This window comes from Erythrolamprus reginae, chromosome 2 (assembly GCF_031021105.1).
Source record: "Erythrolamprus reginae isolate rEryReg1 chromosome 2, rEryReg1.hap1, whole genome shotgun sequence".
In the NCBI taxonomy this organism is placed as follows: Eukaryota; Metazoa; Chordata; class Lepidosauria; order Squamata; family Dipsadidae; genus Erythrolamprus; species Erythrolamprus reginae.
In genome coordinates, this window is record NC_091951.1 from 45,131,654 (window position 1) to 45,143,750 (window position 12,097).

The following is a 12,097-nucleotide window of genomic DNA, read 5'->3' on the forward strand; positions in this document are numbered from 1 at the left end:
CGAGGTTCGACTACTGTAACGCTCTCTACATGGGGCTACCTTTGAAAAGTGTTCGGAAATTTCAGATCGTGCAGAATGCAGCTGCGAGAGCAATCATGGGTTTCCCTAAATATGCCCATATCACACCAACACTCCGCAGTCTGCATTGGTTGCCTATCAGTTTCTGGTCACAATTCAAAGTGTTGGTTATGACCTATAAAGCCCTTCATGGCACCGGACCAGATTATCTCCAGGACCGGCTTCTGCCGCACTAATCCCAGCGACCAGTTAGGTCCCACAGAGTGGGCCTTCTCCGGGTCCCGTCAACTAAACAATGTCGTTTGGCGGGACCCAGGGGAAGAGCCTTCTCTGTAGCAGCCCCGACCGTCTGGAACCAACTCCCCCCAGAGTTTAGAATAGCCCCCACCCTCCTTGCCTTTTGTAAGCTCCTTAAAACCCACCTCTGTCGTCAGGCATGGGGGAACTGAGATATTCCTTCCCCCTAGGCTTCTACAATTTATGCATGGTATGTTTGTATGTATGATTGGTTTTTATAACAAGGGTTTTTAGCTGTTTTACTATTGGATTGTCACATGCTGTTTTTACCACTGTTGTTAGCTGCCCCGAGTCCACGGAGAGGGGCGGCATACAAATCCAATAAATAAATAAAATAAATAAATAAATAAATTCTAAACCGAGACTATCTTTTTTTCTAGATTTAATTTTGTGATTACAGATTTTTTCTTTAATAATGAATCTTATGAACAGCTTTTTGAGTCAGAAAGAGTTATGAAGTTTGCTGCAGTAGTTAAGCTGCTGGCCTGGAAACTAGGAGAATGTGATTTCTAGTGCTGCCTTTGGTAGGTATAAAAACCAACTGAGGCCAGTCACTCTCTTTCAGCCCAATTCACATCCTGGAGTTGTTATTGTGAGGAAAATAGGATGTGGAAGGAATATTATGTATCTTTGCCAACTTGAATTACTTATAAAGTAATAAGGGATACAAATCTAATAAATAAATAAAGCTCTCAAGAAGGATCTTCATTCTGTGTGAGAATTTGAAATGGCCTTATTTACTCTGGAGTCCTTTCTTCAAACCGGTTGTGTCTCCTCTTCAGTCCACAGAAGATTGGGAAGCGGTTGTCAGCGTCAGCTCGCAGGATATACCCGTGAGTCCACGTTGTGGCAACTTACTGCCCTCTGAACAGGTGTATCAAGGGAGCTTGCCCCATACCTCCAGGTGAGATGAAATGGGAGCTGGCGGGCAATTTTTGTGGATAACCGAGACCTTAAACAAAAATGTTGTTCTCTTATTTTATTCCAAATTTGCTTACTCAATGGGGAGGTTTTATGAGCAGAGCCTGCTACTGTTTGTTTTCACTAAAGATTTCCCATCACTAATTACTGTCCTTAAACCGATGGATTAGGATGTGCCTGATAAAATGAAACAGTGCCGTGGGCTAAATTCTACATTTTCCAGAGTCCTTTGATACTCAAGAATATAATATATCATTCAGCAGATGAATGTCCGCAGAGAGGCTCAAAATGTTGGAGCTGTGACTGTGCATTCAACACTTTGCCTCCTTTTATGTGTGTCACATGTTTAAAAAAGGGAGGGGGACTTTGATCACGTGGATACAGCTGCCATCTTTAACTTGTTGACATTTCATTACCAAACTAGGTAACATCATCAGAGGTTAGGTACAAAATACAAAAAAAAATTCTACAGTAAAGAAAGTGCTTAAATTTTCTGGAAAACAGTGATCATTCATTTTTAATAAGGCACTCTGTGCAGTACTCTGACTTTCCTTCCTTAAGGGATTTTTACTGGTAAGGAAAAGATGAAAGAAGGTGTGGGAGAAGAAAGAAGGGTTAAAAATGGAAGATAATGGAAAAGGAATCCTCAATCTGAGTATTGTATTGGCAGTTCTGTGCTAGCAAAAACTTCAGAAGAGAAGGATTTAGGGGTAGTGATTTCTGACAGCCTCAAAATGGGTGAACAGTGCAGTCAGGCGGTAGGGAAAGCAAGTAGGATGCTTGGCTGCATAGCTAGAGGTATAACAAGCAGGAAGAGGGAGATTGTGATCCCGCTATATAGAGTGCTGGTGAGACCACATTTGGAATACTGTGTTCAGTTCTGGAGACCTCACCTACAAAAAGATATTGACAAAATTGAACGGGTCCAAAGACGGGCTACAAGAATGGTGGAAGGTCTTAAGCATAAAACGTATCAGGAAAGACTTAATGAAGTCAATCTGTATAGTGTGGAGGACAGAAGGAAAAGGGGGGACTTGATTGAAACATTTAAATATGTCAAAGGGTTAAATAAGGTCCAGGAGGGAAGTGTTTTTAATAGGAAAGTGAACACAAGAACAAGGGGACACAATCTGAAGTTAGTTGGGGGAAAGATCAAAAGCAACATGAGAAAATATTATTTTACTGAAAGAGTAGTAGATCCTTGGAACAAACTTCCAGCAGACGTGGTTGGTAAATCCACAGTAACTGAATTTAAACATGCCTGGGATAAACATATATCCATCCTAAGATAAAATAGAGAAAATAGTATAAGGGCAGACTAGATGGACCATGAGGTCTTTTTCTGCCGTCAGTCTTCTATGTTTCTATGTTTCTATAATGGCACCTGGTATTTCTTCTCTGAATGAGGTAGATACAAATAGATTGCCAAATAATGATTTCACCAACAACTCTCTTTACCTAATGTTCCAATTGTAAAATTGTAAGGTTGAAACTTGTGTTTTGGCAGAATTGATTTTTTTCCCTTCTGGATATTTAGTGCTGGCTTGACTGACTTTTTCCTATAATTAAATGAAAAGCTTCTGTGTTTTATCTGGTTGGAAAGTTATTGATATTTTGGTTTGGCCAAGAGCCTCCACGTGTGCCGGTGGAATTTGATCCTGCATGATACTTTGTCTCATCACGTCTATCATTTCTTTCTTACAAAGTCGATATTTCTTTTCAAAGTTTTTTAAAAAATATTAAATGGCCTATTTCTCTACATAAAAATTCCATTTTGCCATGAATTTAGCTTCTAGCATTTGTGAGAGATTCTGATCAATTTATGGATTTTCTTTCCTCTGCCTTTCCAACCTCATTCTATTTCTCCCCTTTTCATTTTATAGATTCTCTCCCTCCCTCTCTCTCTCCCTCCCTCCCTCTGAGGGTTACTTACAGCTGGGTTATGGGACATCTTCTTCTTTCTAACAAGATGCTTAATAGTTTGACTCAGATCATCGGCTTCTAGGTGATCTGGCCCCATGCCTTCCTTCTCAACGTGGTCACCTTCGATTTTCAGATCTGGCAAGTGCAGGTATCCATTCCCCAGGCTTACTGTCATAATAACCTCCTTGATTTATGAGCTGGGCTCGTCATCCTGCCAGCATCTGTCTCTACTGCAGTGCTTCTCAATTATTTTCTGTTACGCCCCCCTTAGGAAGAAGTAAATATCCCCCCTCCCCAACTCTCTGCCAGGACAATTCTTTGCAATATTCAGCCATTTTTGCTGAAAAAACTCAAGCAGCTTGAGTTGATTGGGGTGATGCCTTAATTTATTTGGCTTCATGCAGTCCACTGCCAACATTTTTAGACATAGTAAACCTACCGGTCTTTCCTCGTCTCCCACTGTAGTCACAGTGAAGCCAAACGCTCCATACGCTTCGTCATATTTCCTCGTCTTAGCTTTCAGGAGACTTACGTTTGTCTCATGAACTCCGTCTCTCTTCTCCTTTCTTTTCATCCCTGTTAAATATTTTTTCCATGGTGTCTTTTAATACTTTGTTATCTGCACTTCATATTTCCTGTTCTGTACTGTGTGCTATTGTTTAGTGCAAAAATTCCCTACTCCTTGTGGCAAAAAAAAGGACATTCTCTGGAGTCTCGTGCCCCCACTGGCATCGCTCTGTGTCCCCCCCAGGGCGGAACGCCCCACTATTTGAGAAACACTGCATAGTCTACCGTAATGCATTCTGTGTTCTTACCTGACAAGATCTTTCCTTAATTAATGTTGCTTTCCAGATACTTGCTTCTGCCGAGGCCCTTCTGCTTTGAGCCGAGAAACCATTACAAGATCATTGTGCGGTTCCAGCGAGCAGGCGTGACACAACGCCATCCGGCGGCTTTCATCTTGGTAGACTCGGTGAGAACTCTTTTCTTTTTCTTCAGAGAGGGACAGCATACAAATCTAATAAATTATTATTATTATTATTATTATTATTATTATTATTATTATTACTACTACTATTACTACTATTACTATTACTATTATTACTATTTAAGGGCAGCCCAGTGATCCACTGTGATCTAAGCCAAGGACTTAAACCTTGGCAACTTTAAGACTTATGGACTTCAACTTCAGCATAGCTGGCTGAGGAATTCTGGGAGTTGAAGTCCACAAGTCTTAAAGTTGCCAAGGTTGGAGACCCCTGGTCTTAAGCTGCTTTCCTTTAGTCTGATATTAATGTCTCTTGAGGATATTCATCTCATTTCATTTTAATGTACAGAGACAAATATCACAAATTGCTATCAACAGTGAATCTTAACCTTCGGATATATAAAGTAAAATAACAAGGACAGGCAAACTGGCAGGACAGGTGGTGGAGCATCAGCGGTAACTTACCTGATTTTTGCCATTTTACAGCTTTTTTGCTTCTGTGCATGCTCAGAAGCAACCCCCCCCCCAGAAATCGTGCATCCTGGCGCAATTACCTGACTCAGTAGTATCAACCCCTAACCCCCAACATTTTTCCCTTAGACTATCCATGATTGACCTCTCCAGGTTCCTAAGAGGTCAGTAAGGGGCGTGCATACGTGCACCAGTGTGCCTTCCGTCCCCTGTCCAATTGTCTCTCCTTTATCTCCTTTATCTTTTCTTCCTTTTATATATTTTCTCCTCTGTTTTTATATCTTTTCTCCGATCCTTTTCTTTATATATATTACTACTTGTCTATTCTCTTCAATGTGTATTGTGTATTGGACTGACTGACTGACTGACTGACTGACTGACTGACTGACTGACTGACTGACTGACTGACTGACTGACTGACTGAATGAATGAATGAATGAATGATTGGGCTTCTGCGCATGGACGCTCCCAGCTCTTCTGGTGACACCGGGAATGGTGGCCCATCACTGGAGATAAGGGATGTGAACTTTCAATTGGGTGGGAAACCCAATTTCCCTGTGTAGGTATCAGGATGGCTCCGGCAATAAATTGGAACTTTGAGGAGTACAGTACTTTGACTCGGACTCTGATTTAGTTCGGATGTTACCTGGAACCTTGACAGATGGCCCGCTAGCCATTCCCTCCCTGCTTACATTCCCAGGAAGGTATGCACGAATCCCAGCGACCAGTTAGTTCCCACAGAGTGGGTCTTCTCCAGGTCCCGTCAACTAAACAATGTCACTTGGCGGGACCCAGGAGAAGAGCCTTCTCTATGGCGGCCCCGGCCCTCTGGAACCAACTCCCCCCAGAGATTAGAATTGCCCCCACCCTCCTTGCCTTTCGTAAGCTTCTTAAAACCCACCTCTGCCACCAGTCATGGGGGAACTGAGATACTCTTTCCCCCTAGGCCCTTACAATTTTATGCATTGTATGTCTGTGTGTATGTTTGGTTTTATAATAAGGGTTTTTAACTGCTTTAATATTGGATTGTTATATGCTGTTTTTATTACTGTTGTTAGCCGCCCCGAGTCTACGGAGAGGGGCAGCATACAAATCCAATACATAAAATAAATAAATAAATAAATGCAACAGGAAAAAAGGTTATAAAGTGAAGAATGCATCCAGGCCCTCCCCACCAGAATGGCAGCATCCTGATAGGCATCTATGGGACGTGACACCGAACTTTCGGGCTTATGCTGGAGCCAATCTTCAGGGAACTGGTGAGAAAGAAGTTCCCTGAGGCTGGGCTCCAGCATGAAGCCAAAACTTGGAAGGCTAATCCACCATTCAGATTGGATGCTGCAACATTATCCTGGGACATGTAATAATAATAATAATAGCAACAGAGTTGGAAGAGACCTTGGAGGTCTTCTAGTCTAACCCCCTGCTTGGGCAGGAAACCCTACAAGGCTTCAGTCAAATGGTTATCCAACATCTTCTTTAAAACTTCCAGTGTTGGAACATTCACAACTTCTGGAGGCAAGCTGTTCCACGAATTAATTGTTCTGTCAGGAAATTTCTCCTTAGTTCTAAGTTGCTTCTCTCCTTAGTTTCCACCCATTGCTTCTTGTTCCACCCTGAGGTGTACCTTTGCCTTCAGTTGCAGCTGGCTGAAGCATAGACATCAGAGAGTTATTGTTAATGGCGAGTATTCTGAGCAGAGACAGGTTACAAGCGGTGTGCCACAAGGGTCTGTTCTGGGTCCTATTCTTTTTAATATGTTTGTGAGTGACATAGGGGAAGGTTTGGTAGGGAAGGTTTGCCTATTTGCCGATGACTCTAAAGTGTGCAATAGGGTTGATATTCCTGGAGGCGTCTGTAATATGGTAAATGATTTAGCTTTACTAGATAAATGGTCAAAGCAATGGAAACTGCAGTTTAATGTTTCCAAATGTAAAATAATGCACTTGGGGAAAAGGAATCCTCAATCTGAGTATTGCATTGGCAGTTCTGTGTTAGCAAAAACTTCAGAAGAGAAGGATTTAGGGGTAGTGATTTCTGACAGTCTCAAAATGGATGAGCAGTGTGGTCGGGCGGTGGGAAAAGCAAGTAGGATGCTTGGCTGCATAGCTAGAGGTATAACAAGCAGGAAGAGGAAGATTGTGATCCCGCTATATAGAGCACTGGTGAGACCACATTTGGAATACTGTACTGTGTTCAGTTCTGGAGACCTCACCTGCAAAAAGATATTGACAAAATTGAACGGATCCAAAGACGGGCTACAAGAATGGTGGAAGATCTTAAGCATAAAACGTATCAGGAAAGACTTCATGAACTCAATCTGTATAGTCTGGAGGACAGAAGGAAAAGGGGGAACATGATCAAAACATTTAAATATGTTAAAGGGTTAAATAGGGTTCAGGAGGGAAGTGTTTTTAACAGGAAAGTGAACACAAGAACAAGGGGGAACAATCTGAAGTTAGTTGGGGGAAAGATCAAAAGCAACATGAGAAAATATTATTTTACTGAAAGAGTAGTAGATGCTTGGAACAAACTTCCAGCAGACGTGGTTGGTAAATCCACAGTAACTGAATTTAAACATGCCTGGGATAAACATATATCCATCCTAAGATAAAATACAAAAATCGTATAAGGGCAGACTAGATGGACCATGAGGTCTTTTTCTGCCTTCAGTCTTTTATATTTCTATTAGTGTTCCCCCCCATCTAAAAACAATTTTCCCTCCTTCCTTTATCCCACAGCTGGTGCTTTTACCTCAGGTGACAGAACTACCTGGTTTCCATGGCGATGATCCAGCTTCTGTGGAGCGGCGGGAGGCCCTGGCACACTACACCTGCCTGGAATTATTCCGCATAGCCACCATGCCTGACCTGCCTGAGACCTGTGCCCACCTGCTCTGCAGCATTTCTGCCGTGATTCACGATGGGGCCCTGCGTAAGTTAAAAAAATGTCCCCCCACTCAGGTAGGAGAGGGCCAGTGTCTCATTTATTTTATTATTTGTTTGTTTGTTTGTTCAATCATATTTCTTTGATATATAAAAAATCTAAATATCTAAATCTAAATCTAATTTAAATATTTTTAAATATACTAAATAATCTTGCTGCTAAAAACATAAAAATCTCATTTAAATTGATTGTAAAAACCCCTACACATTAAGAAACGGACATCCATATTCATCTTAATTACTCTTCATTCATGGGCTGGGGGTATTAAAAGTTCTTCGTGCCCCCAGGCTTGTTGACAGAGATGTGTTTTCAGGGCTTTGTGAAAGACTGGGAGGTTGGGGGCAGTACAAATCTCTGTGGGGAGTTGATTCCAGAGGGCTGGGGCCACCACAGAGAAGGCTCTTCCCCTAGGCCCTGCCTGGCTGACGGGACCTGGAGGAGGCCAACTCTGTGGGACCTGATCGGTCACTGTGATACTAATAAATTGGTTTGTTTATTCAATTGGCATGCCACCCATCTCCCTCAGGACTCTAGGCACCTTGATGATTTTATTATCTCCATTAGCATTTTCAGGTTCTGCTGCATAACCTGCTGCATAATATAAGGAGGCGTGTCCCTGACACTTCTTGTCTTCTGAGTGAACTCTAGAGGGAGGAGTTTTATTCCATCTTGTAATCCAAAAATCCATCTACTCTTACTTGAATGCAGAATGCCATTTGTGTTCCACCTATAACTCTAATTCTTGCATTGTTGTGTGTGTGTCCCCCCCAAGCCTGCCAGTGTGATCTTCAGGGTTCGACCAGCAGCGTCTGCCATAAACTGGGAGGACAATGCCAGTGTAAGCCCAACGTTATGGGTCGCCAATGTGACCAGTGTATCCCAGGCACTTATGGATTTGGACCTTACGGCTGCAGTTGTGAGTAGCTAAGGCTGGACCGGCCTCATTTTATATCTTTTTTTCCCAAAAGGTGGGAAACACACAAGCACAATTACTACCAGCATTCTAAGTCAGAGAGGGATGAAACAGCTTGAAATTAGGGTGCCTGTTGTGGCACAAGTGATGTTAGCTTTCAGATAGATTAGATCAGGGATGGGTTCTACCTACATCCCCTACTGGTTTTGCATCACAATGCATTGCGCAAATGACCCTTTGTGCATGCGCAGAAGCCTCGGCCGCATGTACAGAGATTCTTTGCAAGCTGCTCTCAAGGAATGGCGACCCGAGGACCGGTTTGGGGGCATGGCCAGCTGACCATTACTACCGGTTCCGCAAGTGGGGGCAAATTTCCACCACTGATTCAGGCAAACTGGTCCGAATCAACAGCAACCCACCACTGGATTGCATGTATGGATGGATATGGATGGATATGGATGGATATGGATGGATATGGATGGATGGATGGATGGATGGATGGATGGATGGATGGATGGATGGATGGATGGCTTACTGACAACCCAGTGACACCCCAATTTATCAGAAGTCAATGCGACAGATTTTGCACACACTGGTTTACAACATTTGCACAATTATGTCATTGCTGAAATGAAACTTTCTGTGACAAATTATCTCCTTTGCACAATACCTCATTACAGGTAGACATCAACTTTACAACTATTCGTTTAGTGACCATTTGAAGTTAAGTCACTGAAAAAAAGCAACTTAGGACCAATTCACATTTACGATCATTGCAGCATTCCTCCATGATCAGGGGGTCAAAGTTTGGACAACTTGGCAACTGATTCATATTTATGACAATTGCTGTTACCCACGTTGCTGTTCCGTTTCTCACAAGAGGTGGTAATCCTTTGTGATCTTCTGACAAGCAAAGTCTATAGGGGATGTTGGATTCCTTTTACAACTGTATTACTAACTTAACAACCGCAGTGATCATTCTGACCACTGCAGCAAGGAAGGTTGTAAAACGGGATAAAACTCAACTTAACAGCTGTCTCGCTGTAGAAACAGAAATTTGGGGTTCAATTGTGGTTGTAAGCCGAGGGCTGCCTGTATTGACACAAATTACAGTGATACCTCATCTTACAAACGCCTCGTCATACAAACTTTTTGAGCTACAAACCCGGGGTTTAAGATTTTTTTGCCTCTTCTTACAAACTATTTTCACCTTACAAACCCATCGCCGCCGCTGGGATGCCCCGCCTCCGGACTTCTGTTGCCAGCGAAGCACCCATTTTTGTGCTGCTGGGATTCCCCTGAGGCTCCCCTCCATGGAAACCCCACCTCTGGACTTCTGTGTTTTTGTGATTCTGCAGAGGAATCCCAGCAGGGGAATCCCAGCAGCTCAAAAATGGGCGCTTCACTGGCAACGGAAGTCCGGAGGTGGGGTTTCCCAGCGAGGGGAGCCTCAGTGAAATCGCAGCATCACAAAAACACAGAGGTCCGGAGGTGGGGTTTTGAGGACTTCAGTGTTTTTGTGATGCTGCGATTTCACTGATGCTCCCTTCGCTGGGAAACCCCACCTCCGGACTTCTATTGCCAGTGAAGCACTCATTTTTGCAATGCTGGGATTCCCCTGCTGGGATTCCCCTGCAGCATTGCAAAAACACAGAAGTCTGGAGGTGGGGTTTCCCATGGATGGGAGCCTCATGGGAATTCCAGCAGCGCAAAAACGGGCACTTCGGCTGGCAAAAGGGGTGAATTTTGGGTTTGCACGCATTAATCACTTTTCCATTGATTCCTATGGGAAACATTGTTTCATCTTACAAACTTTTCACCTTAAGAACCTCATCCCGGAACCAATTAAGTTTGTAAGACAAGGTATCACTGTACATCCATCCTGCAAGTCCATTCTCATTCTCAGCGAATAAGGATGAGAACTTTGTTAATGTATGAGCAGAGTAATCCTTGTTTACCAAGGTTGGGCACCCACAGAAACATTTATATTGAGATTAGTTATGAATAACTACTCAGCCACACACTGATATACTAACTTGAATTAAAGTTTACTTTGAGAAATAACATATTCAGATAAACAGTCTAAAGTCAGAATAACAATCTAAATATTATCAAATACATAGTCTTTCTTAGTTGCCTTTGTAATAATCATTACGATATCAAGCCTAAACACACTTTAGCTGATATGCATAACTACAATACAGAAAGATGGCAAAGCTATTGCAGAGCCTACATAAAGTGAGTAGCCATTAACAGTGAGTAGCCAGCCAAAGAGAAACAGAGAGGGTGACTCAGAGAAATAAGCTATAAACTCTACCTCCCTCTTGTGGCAGCCTGCAACACCTGCAGCCAATATATTATTTATTTTATTTATTTATTTATTTTGTCCAATACACAATGAGGGTTTTAGTGGGTATACAGTATATCTATATACACATAGTAAAATACATGATGAAGGTTATAGAGGAGATACTCATAGTAAAATATATCTATGAAAGAATAGAAAAGAAGATACAGTAATAGAACATATCAATGAAAGAATAGAAGAAGAGATATAGGAATAGAAGAAAGGTATAGGAGATATAGGAGAGCAATAGGACAGGGGACAGAAAGCACTCTAGTGCACTTGTACTCGCCCCTTACTGACCTCTTAGGAATCTGGATAGGTCAACCGTAGATAATCTAAGGGTAAAGTGTTGGGGGTTTGTGGATGACACTATGGAGTCCGGTAATGAGTTCCACGCTTCGACAACTCGATTACTGAAGTCATATTTTTTACAGTCAAGTTTGGAGTGGTTAATATTAAGTTTAAATCTGTTGTGTGCTCTTGTGTTGTTGTGGTTGAAGGTGAAGTAGTCGCCAACAGGCAGGACATTGCAGCATATGATCTTGTGGGCAATACTTAGATCTTGTTTAAGGCGTCTTAGTTCTAAGCTTTCTAGGCCCAGGATTGAAAGTCTAGTGAAGGGCTCTTCTGGTGAAGTATTACCAACCTAACAGTTATGGGCAAAGGCCTAACACCCTCCTGACCCACCATCAGAATAAGGTCTCCGTGTTTGTTGATTCCTGAATTTTTGTTTTCACAGCCTGTGCTTGTTCCCTGGAGGGCTCGGTCTCCAAAATCTGCGACCCAGTCAGTGGGCAATGCCAATGCCAGCAGGGTGTCACCGGACGCCAGTGTGATCAGTGTCCACTAGACCAGTGGGGCTTCCCTCACTGCCGTCCTTGTCACTGCAACGGGCACGCGGAGAAATGTGATTCACACACCGGAGCCTGTCAACAATGCCGAGATTATACAGCAGGCCGCCATTGTGAAAGGCGAGTATGGCAGACCAATGGAAAGTTAGGGGAAGGCCCCCCACCCACTTCATTAAGCCATAGTAGCAATGTTGTGCTGAGAACGATTGCTTCAGCATATTCTATGAATAAAATATTTTTGGGAGATGTATCTATTTATGCTGGGCAGGATTACTGTAATGATCAAAGACAAGTGGCATCCCCCCCCCCCAACTTGTTCTCAGCCTCGAAGCAATCTAGAATAAGCCTTCCATTTATTCTCCTCTGAAAATAGCATTGTTCTTACTTCAAAAGTACCAATCTTCAGGGGAAGAGTTGAGCTG

The 12,097-nt window shown here is 42.7% G+C and overlaps 1 protein-coding gene across 3 annotated transcripts in view; it reads left to right on the plus strand.

The window, feature by feature from the left end:
* The window catches only part of LOC139160312 (laminin subunit beta-1-like), a 140,702-nt gene that overhangs the window by 82,890 nt on the left and 45,715 nt on the right, over positions 1 to 12,097 (plus strand). For all 3 annotated transcript variants that reach the window (XM_070738054.1, XM_070738056.1, XM_070738055.1), the window contains exons 17-21: positions 1,098 to 1,219; positions 4,012 to 4,132; positions 7,360 to 7,552; positions 8,337 to 8,480; positions 11,564 to 11,795. In XM_070738054.1, the coding sequence (XP_070594155.1) occupies positions 1,098 to 1,219; positions 4,012 to 4,132; positions 7,360 to 7,552; positions 8,337 to 8,480; positions 11,564 to 11,795 (812 nt within the window). The remainder of the gene's footprint in view (positions 1 to 1,097; positions 1,220 to 4,011; positions 4,133 to 7,359; positions 7,553 to 8,336; positions 8,481 to 11,563; positions 11,796 to 12,097) is intronic.